This window comes from Sceloporus undulatus, chromosome 4 (assembly GCF_019175285.1).
Source record: "Sceloporus undulatus isolate JIND9_A2432 ecotype Alabama chromosome 4, SceUnd_v1.1, whole genome shotgun sequence".
Lineage (NCBI taxonomy): Eukaryota > Metazoa > Chordata > Lepidosauria > Squamata > Phrynosomatidae > Sceloporus > Sceloporus undulatus.
Window position 1 is genome coordinate 119,685,245 of NC_056525.1, and position 20,038 is coordinate 119,705,282.

The 20,038-nt window shown below is 38.4% G+C and overlaps 2 protein-coding genes across 2 annotated transcripts in view; one reads left to right on the plus strand and one right to left on the minus strand.

The window, feature by feature from the left end:
- TRMT1L (tRNA methyltransferase 1 like) overlaps window positions 1–16,648 on the plus strand; it is a 25,738-nt gene extending 9,090 nt beyond the window's left edge. The window contains exons 3-13 of the mRNA XM_042464345.1: window positions 43–172; window positions 1,296–1,419; window positions 2,071–2,150; window positions 2,636–2,885; window positions 5,510–5,722; window positions 8,401–8,591; window positions 10,980–11,058; window positions 11,920–12,086; window positions 14,931–14,990; window positions 16,013–16,139; window positions 16,228–16,648. Coding sequence (XP_042320279.1) covers window positions 43–172; window positions 1,296–1,419; window positions 2,071–2,150; window positions 2,636–2,885; window positions 5,510–5,722; window positions 8,401–8,591; window positions 10,980–11,058; window positions 11,920–12,086; window positions 14,931–14,990; window positions 16,013–16,139; window positions 16,228–16,453 — 1,647 coding nt within the window. The 3' untranslated portion in view covers window positions 16,454–16,648. The remainder of the gene's footprint in view (window positions 1–42; window positions 173–1,295; window positions 1,420–2,070; window positions 2,151–2,635; window positions 2,886–5,509; window positions 5,723–8,400; window positions 8,592–10,979; window positions 11,059–11,919; window positions 12,087–14,930; window positions 14,991–16,012; window positions 16,140–16,227) is intronic.
- Window positions 16,074–20,038, minus strand: part of RNF2 (ring finger protein 2) — a 28,411-nt gene continuing 24,446 nt past the window's right edge. The window contains exon 7 of the mRNA XM_042463571.1: window positions 16,074–19,933. Coding sequence (XP_042319505.1) covers window positions 19,832–19,933 — 102 coding nt within the window. The 3' untranslated portion in view covers window positions 16,074–19,831. The remainder of the gene's footprint in view (window positions 19,934–20,038) is intronic.

Consider the following 20,038-nt stretch of genomic DNA (forward strand, 5'->3'; position numbering starts at 1 on the left):
TTCTTTGATTAACATTATATCTGCACGCAATATGTGTTGTAGATATCCATAAAGATGGGATCCCATTATCACTGTATAATCTGTTCAGCAACAATTACCCGAAGGACTGATATGATAGGACACATTAAACGCCATGTCAATAAAGGAGAAACTGAATCAAGGTTTATGCCAGGTAAATATTGAGACATCCCTGTTGTTTCCACAGTAAGATCTTTTATTTGGTCCTTGGATATTTACTTATTTATTTATTTCATGGCCTCCCTTCCAGAACAAGATTCAAGACAGTTTGCAAACATTTAAAAAAACAGGGCACAGTTTTAAAATCATTTATACAATAATTATTTAAACATAGGTGGAATTATATTGGTGGAAAGGTGATAAAATTAGAACAGAACTCTGTATGCATGCATTTATATTTTGGTCTAGCTGCAAGAACTTAAAACCTCAAGGACTTTAATTTTCCATAATCTCTAGTACTATTTACAGAATTTTTGTAGCTCCCTCTTTATTACTTCATTTGTTTAAATAGTTTATTTGTCCTACTGAAAATGAACCATAATAAAATGAGTGGTACCATTAGTTGTTTTAATATGTTAAGTACAGTAAAATGCAAAGACAGAACCCTGACATGTAAAACAAAGCTTATAAAAACTTTAATTAAAGCTTTAGTTTTAACTTTCATGGATAAAAATAACTATACAAGGATCATAATTTATAGCAATTCCAGCCTTGCAAACAAACTATATGTCCCTAAATAATGATCCTATTTTTTTTCTTGTGAAACCTGGATACATTGCCTAGTCAATAATATCTAGGATGTCTTCAAAAGCTCAGTTGTATCTTTTGCCATATGATTAGATCCCCTGACCTTTTCTTACCGATAAGGAAGGAGTTGCTTCAAGAAATGTGATTGAATCCAAATGCAGATTTCAAATTCCTGTAATCTAACCATGGCAATTTTTTTGCCTTAAAATAGAATAAAGTTTACACTTGTTCTGAGAATAAATTATGGTAATGGTGATGGTCATTATATTATGTGCTGTGAATGTAAATATCTTGGTTCTCACATGAAGCAATGACCAAGTCAAGTACTTCTTTTTAGCCCCTGTTCAGAGGCACAACTTCATAATTATACGTACAAAGCCAGTATATCCAAATCAGGGAACTGTAGTTTAATGTAATTTAAAACAAGGAAATAACTCAAGGTCTGATCCACTGTTTATGAAGTTTCTTGTGATCATTTCAACTGGGATATAATCTCTCTAAGGCTCTTTCATTCTGAAAATTATTTTTAGCCCCTGGTTCTAAATCTACATGTGAAATAGTGAAAGAGGCAGATACAGATGTGCGAGTTCTTCCTAACTATACTACGCCACAGAAAACAGATTCTTATTTTAATCCCAAAATGAAATATAACAGGTAAGAGTTTGTAGAATTTATTTCTGTATGGAAAGGGAATTTAAAAATATTTAAATATAGATTATCATATTAACAGAAGAGAATAGATTGTGGATATTTCTATTGTATAGGTGAGGTATAGAGGATTAGAGAAAGGCTAAAACCAGTTTGTGAGGCCACTGCTGAAGTGGGATTTGGGTGAAGATAATAAGCAGAATCCACTGGACATACCACAAGCATGGACTTACTGGCAAATGTAAAAGTGTTGCTGTATGCCATAATTTCATAATTTGTTGTTATTATGTGTCTTCAAGTTGATTCCAACTTATGGTGACCCTCTTATAGTTTTATTGGCAAGATTTGTTGGAGAGGGGGTTCTTGTAAGACTGAGAAAGCGTGACTTGCCCAAGCCACCCAGTGGGTTCCATGACTGAGTCAGAATTTAAGCCTCAATCTCCCAGAGGTGCACCACACCAATTTTTAGTATACAGTACTTTTAAGTCCTGCTCTGAAACCTTTCAATTTCTGGCTTAATAAAAATTACAGAAAAAAACTGAAAAATTAATTGTTTTGCAGTTCATTCAGAAATTTTCCTTAAACTGGGTAGAGGAAAAATAAAAAGTAAAATAGTGTACATTTATTATTAAGGCACACTTTTCCCCCTCCTTTTAGGCAGCTCACAGTCTGTGCCCTTGCTGTTCTAGCTGAAGAACGAAAACCTTTAGAATGTTTAGATGCATTTGGAGCCACAGGTAATCTGTTATTCTGTGCTTTGATTCACTTTATGTAGTTCGTAAAAGAGAAACTGCACACTTAAGCTGCAATTCTAATTACATTATTTCTTTATTAAGATGTTTATTAACCACATGTCATTTTTAAATATAAACCTCAAGCCATTTACACTATTACAATATTTGCAAGGGGGAAAATCACTGGTATCACTTATGATTTATTTCTGAGTGAGCGTGCTTAGAATTGCATTGTTAATTTGCTCTGTCTTTTCAAGATAACAGGAAGTGAATCTTACAAATATACGTGTATTGGGAGCAAATCTGTTAAAACCATGCTGATTTGATAACTTTAGTGAGGGCAGGTAACTGAATATTTCTCAGATAGGATTTCTTTCAATTCGCTTTGTGTCCATAGAGGACATTGTCTTGATTCTATGAAACAAGCTCCAGTGGAATAAGCTTTTACTGTTGCCTGCATCTGACTATAGATACTGTTTGCCCTCCAGGTATAATGGGACTGCAGTGGGCAAAGCATCTGGGAAATTCTGTGAAGGTCACAATTAATGACTACAATGAAAATTCAGTTATAATGATAAGAGAGAACTGTCATCTGAATAAGATGAAAGTGGTAATGAACTTCAGGGAAGAGGACGACTCTGATGAAGCAGTGGAAGAAGGAGAAGAAAACTTGCCTGTCATTGAGGTTACAAAAATGGATGCCAATGTCATCATGCATTTGAGAGCATTTGATTTTATGTAAGTGACACTTGTCTCAGATCATTCTCGGCATGGTAGGGAGATCAATCCACTGCAGCTGGGTTATACCCCATGCACCAACCACAAGGCAAGAGTCCACATTCTTTTTCAGTTATTTTCTATTGGACCCAGTTGCCCTTCTCCTCAGTTTTTATTTATCTGCCCTGCAGACCAGACACAGGAAACCTTCTCTAGGAGATTTAGTTTGCATTAAGATTATTAATAGGGAACAGGTTAGGAATGGATTGGATAAAGGAAAATGTTCTGTTTACTTTAGCTGGCAGCAAGCAGGAAGCAGAAGGTCAAAGCAAGAATTCTAGCAGGGAGTAAGCAAAACTTAAGAGACTTCGAAGACTAGTCCAATAGTATTAAGTCAGTTCTCAAAAATCATCCCCTCTGGAATGGAATGGGCACGGAAGAGAGGGGAACGGAATGAGTGAGGGACTTCCTTGTGTGTGGTAAAATCCATCCCCCACTCATTCCATACCCTCCCATTCCATTCTGAGGCCGGCATTGGGCCCCTGTGTGGTAAAGTCCTTAGATGCGATATGAGCAGATTCAACACTAAGGAAAGCACATGAAACCACAACATCAACTATCAGATCACTAGTGTCATCCATGTTCGCTTCAGCAGCAGTGATGTGGGTGCAAGAAATTCAGAGTGCTGATGATTTATCTATTACAGCATTGCATATAGCACTTTATAGAGTAAGCAAAGTTCTTCTGTACATAACAGATGCAGGACATGATTCAACAACATTTGGTGCTTGCAGTGTTATGCGATGACAATTGCAATACTATCCCTATGCCTCAAAAATTGAGAAGCAGATCAGATATCATGAAATAACTTGCCATATGTGCCTTTTACAGAGAGTTTGCTATTCGGTGACAAAGCTTTGGATAGAGTTCTAATAGAAAGCAAACATTTAAAAAAGTCATGCCAACTATGCAAAAGAAGAGAATGGATAGGAGACCGCTCAGAAATATGTTTGGAACATACAGCTCCTTTTGAAGTGGAAGAGGACTTGCAAGGCAAATACAATATAGAGGACATAGAGGCCAATGATACAACTATCATCTTTGTCAATAAACCCTAACCTGTGCCAGCTTGAGGAAAATAGATTAGTACTCACCTTAGATGCAACATTTTTGCCAAAGTATATTATGAAAAAGGGATATAATGATAAAATATACTTACTCACTTTCTGTCCTGAGCCTGTTCATCTTGAAGAAAAGTGATGGCACACATAGGATGTCAAACACATGGGGAAACCTATGTAGAGAGAACGGAGTCAGTTAGGAAAACCGAGGCACTTTTGTGTTTTTCAACCCAAGAACATTAGGCCAGTGCATCCAGAAATGTAATAGCAAAATGGTTAAAGCTTGCATTTTACAATGCTATGATTTGGAAGGCAAGGATAGACCAAAAAAAAAAAATGTGTGGGCTCTTTCTACAAGGCCCATGGCGACCAGTACGGCCTATCCAGTATCATCATCACTGCAGGACATATGTGACAGAGCTGGTTGGGCCGAGCCTAATACATTAATTAAACACTACAAGACGGATAAGTATAAGTTAGCTCCGGCAGCATTTGGGAGGACAGTGCTGCAAGCAGTAGTGCACAATTAAATTAGCCCACCCTAGGTTAGAAAGGCTTGGGTGTAAATCTACAGTGCTATATAAATAAAGTTTAATAATAATAATAGGGTGCATCCCAACTACAGTGGATTGGTCTCTCCTACCATCCTGAGAATGAGAAGTTGTACTTACCGTGAAGGTCATTCTGGGATGGCAGGGAGGAACAATGCACACCCTCCCTTACTAGATTTGCATTTTTGGAAAGGAACAGGGGGAAAACCCCCACAGATATATACTCACACACAATCAACAAGGCTAGATACAGAAACTGAGGAGAAGGGGAGTTGGGTCCAATGGAAAATAACTGAAAAAGAACGTGGATTCATGCCTCATGGCTACAGCCATCCCAGAATGACCCCTCACAGTAAGTACAACTTCTCAATCCCCCCTGCCCCATGCTAGCCTGACCCTACCTAGCTCAGCTATAGAGCTTCTAAAATGGAAGCTTTTAGCTCAGTATATGAGAAGGATGAGAGAAGGGACGAACATTGTGTGAGAACAGAACCTTCCACTTATCAGTTTTATCTGTCCCTTTCTCCTCCCACAGAACCCTTCCACCTACCAGTTTTATCTGTCCCATTCTCCTCCCACAGAATATGGTATCTGGTGAGGTCCCAAATCTTACAAAATTTTCTGTATCAATGGAAAATGCCCTTTCTCAAATAAAACTTGTTCATTAGACCCCCCCCCCCCGGTATTTTTTTCTATATTTATTGCTTTGACTGAACCTGCATGTTTTATGAAACTTGACTGGAATGCTGCTGAATGAAAGGCAGTCAATATGCCCAATACTCTGTGTTTTCAAAGTATGGGCAGCACTTTTTTATTATCAGAAATATTAAAAAATATAGCAGTGAAGACTGTAATCATGAACATACTTTGTTGGAAATTATTCTTGCTTGAACCTCTTTCTTATGTCATGTATCTTTTTTCTTCATTAATCCTTAACATATTTTTACATTCTGTCTCCTATCTCTCTCTACAGCCATCTGGACCCATTTGGGTCATCTGTGAACTATCTAGATGCAGCTTTCAGAAATGTAAGAAACCTTGGCATTGTGTCAGTGACATCAACAGATATCAGTTCTCTCTATTCGAAGGCCCACCATGTGGCTCAGCGGCACTATGGGTGCAACATTGTCAGGACTGAGTACTACAAGGAGCTGGCTGCTAGAATGGTAGTTGCTGCTGTGGCAAGGTACACTCAGCGTTTCTGAATGGTGTTTGTCTTCATTTCCATTAGGAGAGTTTTGCAATACTTTTCCTTGGTCACTAATTTGAAATTCCTAGTAGGTGCTGTGGGAAGTTGCTTTTCTACATCTTGTTTTCCTGCAGTTTTCAGAACATAGATCTAGAAGATGGAAAAGAGTCATAATTCAAAGTGGGCTTTCAAGATGTGTGACCCACCAAGCTGAGCAAAGACTATCAGCAATATATTATGGCCTTTTAGATGCTCACTGTGCTTGCTCTTGTTGCAGTCCCCCAAACAAGCAGCAAAAATGGAAAGTTGTGAAGGGTTGGGAGTCTTTTATACCTCCTTAGACTGGCTCTCAGTTTCACCTATATATATATACCCTTGCTCCTCTCCTTTCCTCAGTATTATCTCCTACCTACCCTCATCAGACTCCCTTTGTGCCAGAAGTCTAAGAATCCCAGTGCTTATTTGAGTGTCCAGGTAGGTTGACGTAGTTGGTAGCATGTTTTTGAATAACATACTACACAGATAGCCGTAGTGATTATATGAAAACTGTAACTTTTATTATTGTAGTTAACAGGTATAAGATTTCTTAAATCAAGTGCCAACTCAACCCTTTATTTACATCAGGTGTCAGCTCACTAGTTGGTTACATAACAAATAGTTCCCTTTCAGATACTACTTCCTCTGAGTCTTTTATCACATCAGAACACATCAGAACTCCAACCTCTTCCTTCTGAAAGTGCTGGCTTGCACCTCACTTAAACCTCTCCGTGAGGTCCCTCTCTTGCTACCTCCTGTCCTTCTTTATACTGATCATTCTTTTTCTCTCTTCTTAAAATTCTTTATCCCTCTCACACACTCCCACTGTGATAGGGTGGAAGCTTTTTCTTCCCAGCCACTCAGGCCAGGTTTGGTTGCAGTTCTCTAGGCAGATGCTCTAAAGGGGTGGTGGGTCTTTGTCACAGAAATCCTCTTAGCTTCTGGTGAGCACCATGCATGGCCTGTGGCTTGCATCTAGCAGCTGATATAAGCCTGCAATGAAGCAATGCAAAAGGTTGGGAGGAATTCATACTTTTGAACATATATTATTAAAGTAGTCTGGATGGGCTTTTTCCCCCCAAAAAATCAGAGCAGCTAACTTCTGATTGTTAAAATACAGATTTGGTAAGTAAAGATCATATATTCCACAAAGTTACATAGGGAAGATAGCATATTTCATGATTTGATATACAGTAACTAAATCTGGTAATAGGAATGGCTTCTTGTTTGAAATAGAGTGGAAATCTGTTATTTGGAAGCAGATATCATCAGTGCACATTGTGCTTAGAACTATAATTCCAAAAAGGTACCATGAGTGAAATCCAATCAGTGTTACTCTCTGACATAAAGCTTTAGTCAGCAGAATCAGCAGGAGGAGTTTCCATCTCTCACTATTCATCCCCCAGCACGTCTTTCCAAATCTGTTTTGTCAGATTGTGGGGAAGGATTTTGAGCACATGGGAAGACATGGTGCTGCAGGAGGGTGGAAAGAAAGGGACGCTTTCTTGCACATGCAGAATATCATTGACAGAACACTGAATGAAACCTAAAAGCAGTGAATAATGATTTAACATTTTGGTTTCATTTATATCACTAATACTCACCTTCTAATTTGGTGATATGGAGATAGTATTAAAGTATGATAAAATGTGTTAAGATTTTTTTTTAATTAATAAAGAGAAAGGTATGAAAGGAAGCTGCTGAAGTTAGTGCACCGGAATTGCAAGACTTTATAGCACTTTTCAGCTGGAGTGAAACTTGTGCATGAAATGGGATGTGTCGAAGGGGTTAGCTTTTGCTAAATTCTGGTGGGAGTAGGAGTAACAGCAGTAGTAGTAATGTATTCTTGCAGTCCAGCTTTGAATAACCACATTAGGCATTAATTTGCCACACACAAAACACCTTCCCACATTCTTCCCAGGGTGCTGGTGCCACAGTATCTTTACTATTCTCTGTATGGACTGTTTCTTTGGCTGTTTCATTACCACTCTGGAAAAATTGACAAGGCAGTATGGTTGATAACAAATATAATTCTACTGAATACAATTTAATGGCATTACCACCCTCCAGCACACTGACACACAGAGAATTCAGAAACATACTGTAGCTGTGTTAGTCTGGAATATCAGTATGGAAAGGGATCTTGTAGCACATTTTAAACTGTGTGAAAGTTCTAGTATAAGCTTTCGTAGAACAAGCCTACAAAAGTTTATGCTACAACTTCTTTTCATAGTTAAGTTCAAAGATGTTACAAGATCCCTTTGCATACACGTGGATCTAGTTATTCATTATACTTGCAGTCTAAGTCCTAATCATAGAAACTCAGTCTTCCCTCACACAGCGTCTTCCCACAAAATCCACATATTCTCTACAGAATTCAGCTGCCATTTGTGTAGCCGTCTTCTTAAAAGCCTGGTTCCTGTCAAAAACTCTCATCCACACGTTACCACATCATTCTAACAGCACCTCGTTTTTCTTAATTCCTCAAGCAGTCACCAGGACTGTGCAAATTAATTCTTCATCAGACATTTCACACCTGTCACATAGCACTGACAATATGGTACTTACCATGTTGCATTATAGTACAAATACACGCAAGATACTACAATTCATGTAATGTCACATGTGTCTTTTTTCAGAGCTGCCGCTCGATGCAACAAAGGCATTGAAGTTTTGCTTGCAGTGGCCCTTGAACATTTTGTCCTAGTGCAGGTAAGAGTGTTGAGAGGGCCTTCTCCTGCAGATGATACGGTCAAGAAAATCCGGTACTTAATCCATTGCCAGTGGTGTGAAGAAAGGGTATTCAAGAAAGAGACCAACATGATAGAAGGTAATCATTACATTGTAACACCACATGGTGCTCAGGAAGGGACAATTAATGCCAATAAAACCACCACTGTCCTTTCATTTTCTTTCTTATGGCTGTTCAAAAATATAGCCTTTTTGCTGCATAATTTCTGTGACAGAATTTTTATAACGATAGTCCATTGTTGGTGGTAGTGTTTTATTGACAATCTAACCTCAGGCCAAGCAAAATACTACCCTCCCCCATACAGGGTGATCAGATGTCCGCCTTTACCCCAGAAATGTCCTACATTTTAACCTTCTGTCCGGGCCTTTGGGAGGACCGCCAAAATGTCCTCCATTTTGAGGATGACTAAGAAACCTGTTGATTTAACACCACTTGCTGTTCCCATTGAACAAATGTCTATTTGGCAGCCTATCTTTGCTGCATATAGGGGGATAGGATGGATCCTTCTAAAATTCTTTTTTACTAGAAGCAGCAGCAGCTGACAAGACTTACTTCCAGAGCTTAGAGTGTTTGTTTCTCAGAGGGGAAAAGGAAAGAAGTCCATTAAATAACACCATGTTTTCTGTCCCCCTTCAAGAAATGTGTCTACAGTTCACCCGTATCTCCAAACACCACTTCCCTCCAGTCCCTTCCATTTTGAATCTGATGTTAGAACCTTCTTCCTGCGTTCTCCCTCTCTGGACCTCTCCCAGCTACCAAACACCATTGCGCTCCAGTGTCCTCCCTTCTGAATCAGATCTTAAAACCTTCCCTCCCCATTGTCTTTCCACCTCTCCAGACCTCTCCCAGCCACCAAACATCACTTCCCTCCAAAACCTCCTCGAGCACCATGGAAGTGGTGATTGGTGCCTGGGGGAAGTTGGGAGAGAGAGAAGGAGGATGTGGAGAGAAGTTTTTAACATTGGATTCAGAATGGAAGGAATGGGAGGGTTTGGTGGCTGGTAGAGGTCCAGGGAGGGAGAAAGAAAGAGATGGGAAGACAAGGTTTTAATATTGAATGATGCCAGTAAAGCATTTCAGTGAAGATAAGTTCATCAGAAAAATACAGTTGATAGCAAGCAAGCAACTACATTTATATAACACTTATCAGTGCACTTAAGCACTCCCTAAGCAGTTTACAATGTATAAGTCAATTGCCCCCGACAAGCTGGGTATTCATTTTAACAATCTCGGAAGGAGATTGCGCCTGAGTTGAGCCTGAGCCCCTGGCTGGTATTGAATTCACAGCCTTGTGGTTTGTGAGTGAGTGGCTATAGTACAGGCATTTAACCACTGAGCCACCAGGGCATCGCCAGAGTACATAACAAATAATGGGGATTTGGTGGCTTAGTGGTTACAGTGCCAATTCTGATGATCAGAAGGTTGGCAGTTCAAGGCCCAAATGCCATATCACAGAGTGACCTCTCATTACTAATCCCAGCTTCTGCCAACTTAACAGTTCAAAAGCATGTAAAAGTGCAAGTAGATAAATAGGTACCATTTTGGTGGGAAGGTAATAGTGTTCTGTTCAGTCATGCAGGCCACATGATCGCAGAGTTGACTTCGACAATGCTGGCTCTTCATCTTAGTAACAGAGATGAGCACTGCCCCCTACAGTGAGTCTCGACGAGACAATCTTGTCAAGGGAAAACCTTTGCCTTTTTACATAATAAAATATATGTAATATAGCTGTAAATAAACCATATAAAAACATATTTATGTTAGAGTGTTTTCCCCTTATTTTGTAATGTCCTACACTTTGGGTGCCTTGTCCTCCTATGCAGTTTTGACGTCTGGTCACTCTGCCCCCATACCAGTTGCTGAAATGGCACCTTCATCGCATATATTCTGCCTCATTTGTACATACTTAAGGGAAATATAAAAATATTTTAATATAGATGTTCATATTAACAGAAGAGAATAGGTGGTGAATATTTCTGTTGTATAGATTAGAGAAAGTCTCTCTGCTGACAGGTGAAGACATTTTTATTTAAGGAGGCATTGTTGGCAGCAGACAAAGCTGTTAATTGGAAGGAGATGTGGTATTTTTATTTCATCATGTTTTAAATGCCTTTTAATGCTGTTATAACTTGTGTTTTTAACTCATGTTTTTAAATTAGTTTAATTGTATTTTAACATTTATATTAATAGCTTTTAAAATAGTATTGTTTTTAAGATGTTGTGTACTGCCGTGGGTCCCACACCAACAGAAAGTCAGGATGTTAAATAAATGAATGAATGAATGAATGAATGAATGAATGAATGAATAATAACAGTCACAAGTTAAAAGCAGTTACCACAATGTTTCTTTTTCAGGTAACATACATTGTCAGACTTAGATTAATTTATGTGTATAGACAGGCACATGTCTCAGACATTTGCTTAGAAAATAAATGTTCATTTTTAAAATATACTTATTGGTTACAGAGAATCCTTATCGGCAGCTTCCATGTGACTGCTATAGCCGTATGACAGGCAAGACAGCAGTTGAACTTGGTCCTCTATGGTATGTCTCGTTTTTCATGATTTTCAAACTGTCATGTACACTGAACTGATTTCTGTCAGTCCATTTTCTGTATTTTCAAAATAAAGTGAAACCACCTTCCAGAGCAATAAAATATTAGTGGCTCTGTGCTTGGGAGAACCACATTGTTATCTCTTTGCTTTAGGGAGATTTGCTATACTAAGAAGTACCCTTTTGTCACAAAAAGGATCAAGTGCTGATGATGCCAGAGGTAGGCAGGAATAGCTACTGCTTTATTTGGATGTGTGCCTCCATCATGTGAATTAAGCAAAAGGCAAGAACAGTTATACACAGTCAGCCACTATTAGAGTAATACTCATCTGACCCTTCCTTATCTTTTATGATTCCAACATTACCAGAACATACCAACAAACATCCTGTCATCCCTACTAATCACAGTCCAAATTTGCCTATTGCCTTTTTGATACTTTTAAAAAGTACACATTTAATTACTTTTTAAAATAAATTCTTTCTAAATGGTGAAGTCTGGCTAAATTACCACACTACACTCTTATAGCTCCACTATTCCACGTCTACTGCTCTGGCTGCCTCCTGTTGTATTCTGGGATTTGCAGTTGAGGGAGGGGCATTTAAAATTCTCATCCAGAGAGCTCTTAGGCCTCACTGATATACAGACCTCAGAATGCAACAGGAAGCAGCAGTAAACACGGAATAACAGCAGTATAAGACTGTAGTGCGTGGGACTAGAACACACCCTTGAAATACCTTCAAAGCACAGCCAATTTACATGAGCATTGCTCCCTCATCCCCTATTGTAATGTAACACAGCCTTTGGTTTTAAAATAAATTTACTTAGATACTGTAACTCTGTTTACATTGCAGGTCAGGTTCCCTCTTCAACACTGGTTTTCTCAGAAGAATGTTATTTGAAGCAGTTCAGTATGGTCTAGAAGACATCCAGCCACTTCTAAAAACTTTCATCTGTGAAGCAGAGTGTACAGTTCTGAAGCAGTTTTTGATCCATGGCCCCAGCAACCAGAACAAACAAGGTGAGATGTCAACTTTTACAAAACCTTGTCAGTTAAAAGAAAGCAACAGAATTTCAAGTAGCAGAGATAGAGTAGCAACAAGTGACACGAAGCCTGTAGACCACATAGTGTCCTTCTCTCATTTTTCCAACCTTCATGGGGGTTACCATCCTGAATTCCAAAACTGTCATTGTGGCAAAAATTTTAAAAGAATGGTGCAATTCATATTCTTTGCTTCCCAAGTTACACAAGTGTGTTGGATGTGCATCCCTTAGTATGTTCCAGGAAATTGCCCACTCAAAAGAGATTACTCACTAATCTATGTATTACAGAATACTCTTGTTAATCAGAAAGACTGTCATGATTGTTAAATGTTGGAGTGGTTCTTTACACTCTTAATCTTCTCAAGACAGCTTTAATTTGCAAATTTCTTAACACATTAGGGTATTATTGTTTCCATATAATTGCTTGCCAGGCTCAGCCTTTAAAACTCATAATTTCCCTGTCACTTAAGGGGCAGCTAATGGCAAACTCATGCTTAAAATTTTGCAACCGAGGCTGCTGTGATATGTAGAGCAAGTAATTGCATATCAGCAAGCTGGATTCAGAAAAGCAAGAAGCATTAGGGATCACATTGCAAACATGTTATAAATAATGGAGTGCACCAGGGATTTCCAGAAGAAAATCAGCATGTGCTTTATAGCTTACAGAAAAGCGTTTGACTGTATTGATCATGGAAAACTATGGAGTGATCTTAAAGAAATGAGTGTACTATTGCATTTAGTTGTCCTGATGCATAACATGTAGTCAGGACAGAAAGCTTAGCATCAGAACAGAATATGGAGATACAGAATAGTTTCCCAATTGGAAAGGGGGTTTAGAAAATGCTGCATTCTATCACACTATATCTGTTCAACAGAGCAGGTTTAGATAGAGGAAGGAGAAGTGGATATTGGAGGAATATCAACAATCTTAAGACATGCAGATGGCACTATAATACTAGTAGAAAATATCAAAAGACTTGAAACAGTTACTAAAGCAAGTCACTAAAGCAAGTCACAAGAGGAAAGTGCCAAGGCAGGCTTGCTGTTGAACATTAAGAAAAAATAATCACCATAGAAGGGATGCAGGAATTAAATATAGATGTCAAGGAAATTGAAAGATTTCCCATACCTTGGATCAGTAATTGATAACAGGGATTGAAGTAAAAAAATAAGAAGACTCAGATTGGGAAAGAAAGCTATGAAAGAACTAGCCAAGGTATTAAAAGTGCAGAAACAAACTGAATACCAAAGTTATAACAGCATTAAAAGCCATCATATTTTCCATCACCATATATGGATGCGAGAACTGGGCAATGAAGATAACTAAGAGAAGGGAAATCAATCCATTTGAGATGTGATGGGGAAGAGAGCTAATGATACAATGGACAGCCCAAAAAACAAACACATGGGTTCTAAAACAGATGAAGCCAGAACTCTCCCTAGAAGGCAAGATGACCAAATTGAATTTCTCATACTTTAGCCATATCATGGGAAGAGACGATTCATTAGAAAAGACCATAATGCTAAGATGGAAAGCAATAGAAAAATAGGATGTGGAAAATGCTTTATATACATTTGTTGTACTTGATTAGAGAAGAGGCAACCCTGTGAATGAGATGCCTCCAAAACACCCAATTTGGTAATCTTGGCTTCCAGGGAGTGTTCAGGCTTGGTTTGTTCTAGGACACTCATTTGCCTTTTTGGCTGTCTATATCTTCTCAGCACTCTTGTCCAACACATCTCAAATGAGTTGATTCTCCTTCTGTCAGCCTTCTTCATGTCGAGCTCTCATATCCATACATGATGATGGGGGATACGATGTCTTGGACTATCCTAACGTTAGTATTAAGTTTTATGTCTTTGCATTTTAAGATCTTATCTAGTTCCTTCATGCCTGCCTTTCCTGGTCCCAATCTTCTTCTGATTTTTCGATTGCAATCTTCAATCTGATCGATGATTTATCCAAGGCGTTATCAATGTATTTAAACTTTCCAATGTCATCATTTTTGTTTTCTTAATGTTCAGCATTAAGCCTACCTTAGCACTTTCTCTGACTGTAGTAATTTTTCCATGTCTGTTTTCTGCTAGTACTATAATATCATCTGCATATCTTAGATTGCTGACATTCCTTCCTCTGATGATTCTATCTTGACCCCCACCTTCCTCTGAGTCTAACGCTGCTCTGCATATGTTTTCTGCATACAAGTTGAATGAGTAAAGTGACAGAATGCAACCTTGCCTGATCCCTTTGCTAATTGAGAACCAGTTTCTCTATATTCTGTTTTAACAGTAGCCTTTTGTTCGTGTATAGGTTTCTTATCAGGATAATCAAGTGCAGAGGCACTCCCATTTCTTTGAGAGCATTCTATAACTTTTTGTGAACTATGCAGTCAAAGTCTTTACTGTAATCTATAAAGCACATACTTATTTTCTTCTGGAATTCTCTGGTATGTTCCATTAACCAACATAAGTATGCTATATGATCCCTAGTGCCTCTTCTTTTTCTGAATCCAGCTTTTGCCTTTGGAATTCCTTGCTCCACATGGTAGGAGTCTCTGCTACAGAATTTTGAGCATGTACATTAACAAAAATAGTGTATTGCAATTAACTTTGCTGTCAGCAAATATGTATCCCTCCTAAAGCCTAGGATCTCTCTATGTATCTTATTCCATAATACTAAAAGGGCAACAGTGTTATGGTGAGAATCTAACAACATGAGTTAAACTGTAATTGTGAATGTAATTTGCTAAAGTTAGATTTTTCCCTTTCTTTCAAAGATGCCTGTTTTCCTAAATGTAATTCTGATTTCCTTGTATTTTAGAAGAGTGTGGTGTGATTATTAAGACACCAGATGCTGCAGCTGATTACTTCGTTGTACATGGTATGTAGCTATCAATCTAGTGCAGCATCTAAAACAAAATTGTACATTAGGTACTTACTGTGAAAATCCAATCTTCTATATGGAAGAAGGAGACTTTATGATTTATTATTATTTCATTTATATGCTGCCTTTCTCCTCAAAGGGACCCAAGGTAGCTCACAGATTGAAAAAAACATTACAATAACATTTAACATGAGAACGATAAAAATGCTACACAACAACCCTCAAGCAAAAATATAGCAAAACATCCTAAAACTCCCTCCCACCCTAAAATAGTTAAAACAGCAATTCCCAATAAAATGCTCCCAATAAAATCAATCGTGATCACAGTCCAGTGGGAACAGCTATGCCATTGCAGAGTGAACATTCTGAGGAGGTCACTTCGGGAAGACCTGCCGGAAGAGATCCATTTTTATTGCCTTCTTAAAGGCCTCCAAAGATGTTATATGGCGTATCTCCTCCGGCAGGTCATTCCAGATTTTTGGAGCAGCAACAGAAAATGTCCTCTGGGAAGTTGTTACCAGTCTGGTTTTCTTAGACTGCAAGAGATTCTTCCCAGAGGACCTGAGAGTACAGGAAGGATTGTATGGGAGGAGGCATTCCCTCAGGTAAGCTGGACTCAAGCCATGTAGGGCTTTATAGGTAATGACCAACACCTTATACTGTGCCCGGAAGCTAAAAACAAGACATCCAATACTGCTTTGTCCCCTGTTGCCCTCCAGACTATGGAAGGGTCATTTAATTGTACCAGCTGAATTATATGACTCTAGCTCCAGTTCTGAACACTGAGTGAATCAGAATAAGACAGGTAAAGCAAAAGAAAATATAAGTATACCTCAATTGACAAAGGAGATGTGTGCCTGGAAATTACTTCTTTCACAAGAAAATTTAGTACCAGAGGCAGAAATAGCATAGTAAAAAAGATTCTGCAAAAAAGGAGCAGTTCACTCTGTTTCAGCAAATTTCTTCTTCAGAACTAAGCAACTGAAACTAATCTGAACATTAACATTTTCTTGTTATAGGGAAAAGAAAAGATAGTGAAGTTAGCCAGAATGGAGCAAAGCGCCAGAAAATAGAGAGTAATGCTGAACATCCTGCCTTTTATTATAATATCCACAGACACAGCATTAAAGGAATGAACATGCCAAAGTAAGAAGTCATATTATAACGCATAATTATGGTTGGCTGGTAGAATGGTAGAAAATGTATTTATTTTGTTTTTTAATTTTCTCCCCAGGTTAAATAAGTTCTTGAATTATCTCTCTCAAGCTGGCTACCGTGTAAGTCGAACTCATTTTGACCCAATGGGTGTGCGTACCAATGCCCCCCTGACACAGTTTAAATCTATCCTAGTGAAGTACAGTACTCCTACATACACAGGAGGGCAAACCGAAGGCCCTCTACAGTCTTCTGAGGATTCCCAGCCAGTAGCAGAAGGTGACTTTGCAGAGGAAAGCATATAATCCTCTTTAGGGCAAAATTTGTTTTGAGAGTTTTGACTGTTATTCTATCTTTGAACTTTACATGTGAATGCTCAACTATTTTGAATACTTAAGAACACTGTTAGAAAAGAAAAACATTGAAGAACAGCGATGTGCTTTCACATTGTTCTTTTGATGCTTGCATTTTAAGTTAATAAATTTTTCAACCAAGTTGAATTTCTTCCCTTTAGGAGCTATTATTCAGATGGTAGAATACTGCTTCAGAAAATAAAACCATGGGAAGTTGAGCACGGTGTGTGCGCGCATATACACACATCCCCGCTGTAGTGTTCTCTTTTGCCAATACTAGATTTACTGCAATTAAGATGTGGTCAAAACCTCTACTTTAGAACTTTCAGAATCTTAAATTTAGTATGCAGATACGAATTCAAGCCTAAATGTATGTTATATTCTTAAAAGGGCAGTTGTAGTTAGTGTGAACACTGAAACCTGGACTTTCCATTTTTATATTTAACGCTCCAGTTCTTTTCAGCAATAGACGTTGCTCTTTTATCATAGTAGTATCAGCAAATGAGGGTGTTTCTGAATGATATGAGCACAGGTATATGGCACCAAGGTCACCTGTTTCCACTGCTTTCACTGCCACTTGAATAGGCAGTAGAAGGCAAAGACTAATTGAGGGAACCAGCTGTGCAGCATCTAAAGACAGATTAATTGTACATACACTCAGTATTAGTAGTAGAACATAGTATGCAGATCCTCTAGGTTCCTTTTTTAAATCAGGGAGAAGCAGTGACCATTTCAGTTTGGAAGAGTGAATTTTAAGGACAACATTAATTTCAAGTACCCTATCAGTGTTTGTCAAATATTAGGAAGGTAAGACCTTGCCCCTTCTAAGACCTACTGGAGCCTCCTACTGTTTACATGAATGTGCAGAAATCTGTGTCCATAGGCTATTGCAGAGATATGGAATTTTTAACTTTCATGGCTAATGGAAGTCACTAGAAGGCAACTGGGAGTGGGAAAGGAGCTTCCCAGACTACTTACACATTAAAGTGATGGCAATAAGAGTGCAATGATAATTACCCAAGGGAGATCAACACAATATAATTGCAAAATGACACTTTTCCAGTTCAGAGCTGGAAATCGTGAGCCTTCCAGATGTTGTTGGACTGCATATCCCAATAGTCAGTGTAGCTAACGGTGAGGAGTGCAAGGAGTTGAGGATCACCGCCATTACAAAATGTTCTTGTCTGAACAGCAACAAGGAAATATAAAATGTACCTGTAACTTGTTCTTAAATCTGTAATCAGTCATATTACTAAAAACTCACTGCAATTACTTGGTTGAAACAGCTACTTTATGTAGTAAAGCAAATATAAATATTTAGTGAAGTTACTAAAACATGGAAGTAAAAATTCACATTATCCCACACTAAGTTGGGAACTACACCCTCTAGGTAGATAAGCTTTCAAAATTTTGCAGACATTTTTATCCGATAACAGCGCTAAATGTTATTGTCAGTAAATCACAATGCAGATCATGTTCTGCTGCAATTGGTATTTGCCCATAAAAAAGCATTTTCACATAAAAAGAAGCCTGATTATATTCAGAGGACATGCACTAGCAAGCTATATAAACTGTACATTACACCAAAAGTACTCAACAAAACCAAATCGTGTTGGTACATCTTTCCTTCCCGCCACCAGACTTGTAATAATTGTGGAGATTCATGGCACAAACTGTAAGCATAATTTGGATTTTCTGATATTAAAACATTTTCAAGAAGGCAGTATTACAGTTTTTCCTTGTTCTACAGGACTAAAAAAATTACAAAGTAGAAAGCCATATGCTTCATCCAAAATATCACAATGGAATGTTTAAGGAAAAGCATGACAGATTGGTGCATAGTTTCTAGATCCTTTATGCTAATAAGGAGAAAGGGAAAAATACTGAGCTTTGAGCAGTATCATCCAGCCTTCTGCCTTTTGTGCTGTGTTTCCCAGTACCAAATGGTACTGATCCATATACTGAATTCTGGAAATAAAAAGTAGGATGAAAGGCAGCCTCCCCTACCTTCCGTATGTAAAAGGTAGCAGATATGCTTACAGTGGTAAAACTGATTTATCAAATCCAATCTGCCTTATTTAAGTACATAACCACCAATGGCTGTGTGCAGAGTTTCAACACAGTCAGTCAAAACGAAAAATCAGCTAAAAACACTGTATTCGTTAAACTCGTAAGTGATAAATATTGTTAATATGGCTAAGAAATATTAAGAGTAATTTGAGGCAAATTCTCCATTCATTAATGTTTTAACTGTGCAAAGGATATAGTGGGAATACTTTACCGAGATGTTTTGGGTACCTTTTTGATCTAACATGGTACACATCCAAAATGACAGATTTTCAAAGGAAACTGACTTGCCTTCATTTAAATGAGCTACATGATGCTCAAATAACTAGCGGGCAGCAAGGATGACTTGTTTTCAAGATGTATCAGCACTTGTGTTTTCCCTCCTTACTGGGCACTTCCCTGTACAAGAGTTCACCCTCAAGGCCAGGAGGCACCCAAACAATATCCAGCTGCAGGTCGATAGCCAGGGAAAGAACTGCTATCATCCTCTCAGATCACCATCAAGTACTCTAATGTACTCTGAAAATAAGAGAGTGACATCTGTTCTCTTTTCCCAGCTGTGGAATAGCAACCCGATGGCCCCTTGCCCACCCAAAATAAATGGACGTACATTCCAGTGTTAAGAAACTGCCTACCAACCAGGGAGGGAGCAGAGGACAGCATGATGTAATAGGTGTTGAATACTTCCTTCTGTAATGTCTCCAACAGGACTCTGGCTGCTGTTACACAGAAATCAGTTTTTCATATTTACAGTGCAGAAGGACTCATTGCAATGCATAGTTTAGTTACTGCTATGAACAAACCTTCCAGCTTCCAGCATCAGCATTTTCCTCAGCATCAGTAGTGGTCAGTAACTAAGAAACTGACTCTAACCATATGTGTTCAAACATTGCTGAAAACTAAAGTACCTCTGCTTGTCAGCACTCACTGAGGTGCTAGTACGTTTGCCAACGTGGAATGCACCAGCATGAAGGCATGCTTGCAAAAAGACCTTTGCTGCTTCTAACATCATGCACATGGAACAAGAGCCACCAAATCAAAAAGCACATTTGACAGCAACAATGGAATGTACAGATCAATCTCCAAAAGGAAAAAATATATAAGTTAAAATATCACACAAAATACTGTCTAATAATTAACATGAATATTCATCGACCAGAGTCTCTCAGCAATTGTCCATGGTGCAGAGGATGGTGCGTCACTTCTTTAAAATAAATGAGAACTATAAAAACAATTACAGTTCCAGCTTAAAGCCCATCAGGCTTATTTGTGCTCCTTTGTTGGTGCATAGTAGAGCTCCATGGGCTTATTCACTTTCCAGTACTTTTCACTGACCAACTCCAAGGAAAAGGAACCATTTAGCACCTAAAGCGAAAGTATAAATTAGTGCCAAAGATAGAAACATCCAATATTATTGCCAATGTTTCAAATGAAGTACTGCATATACTCGACTATAAGTTGACCTCATGT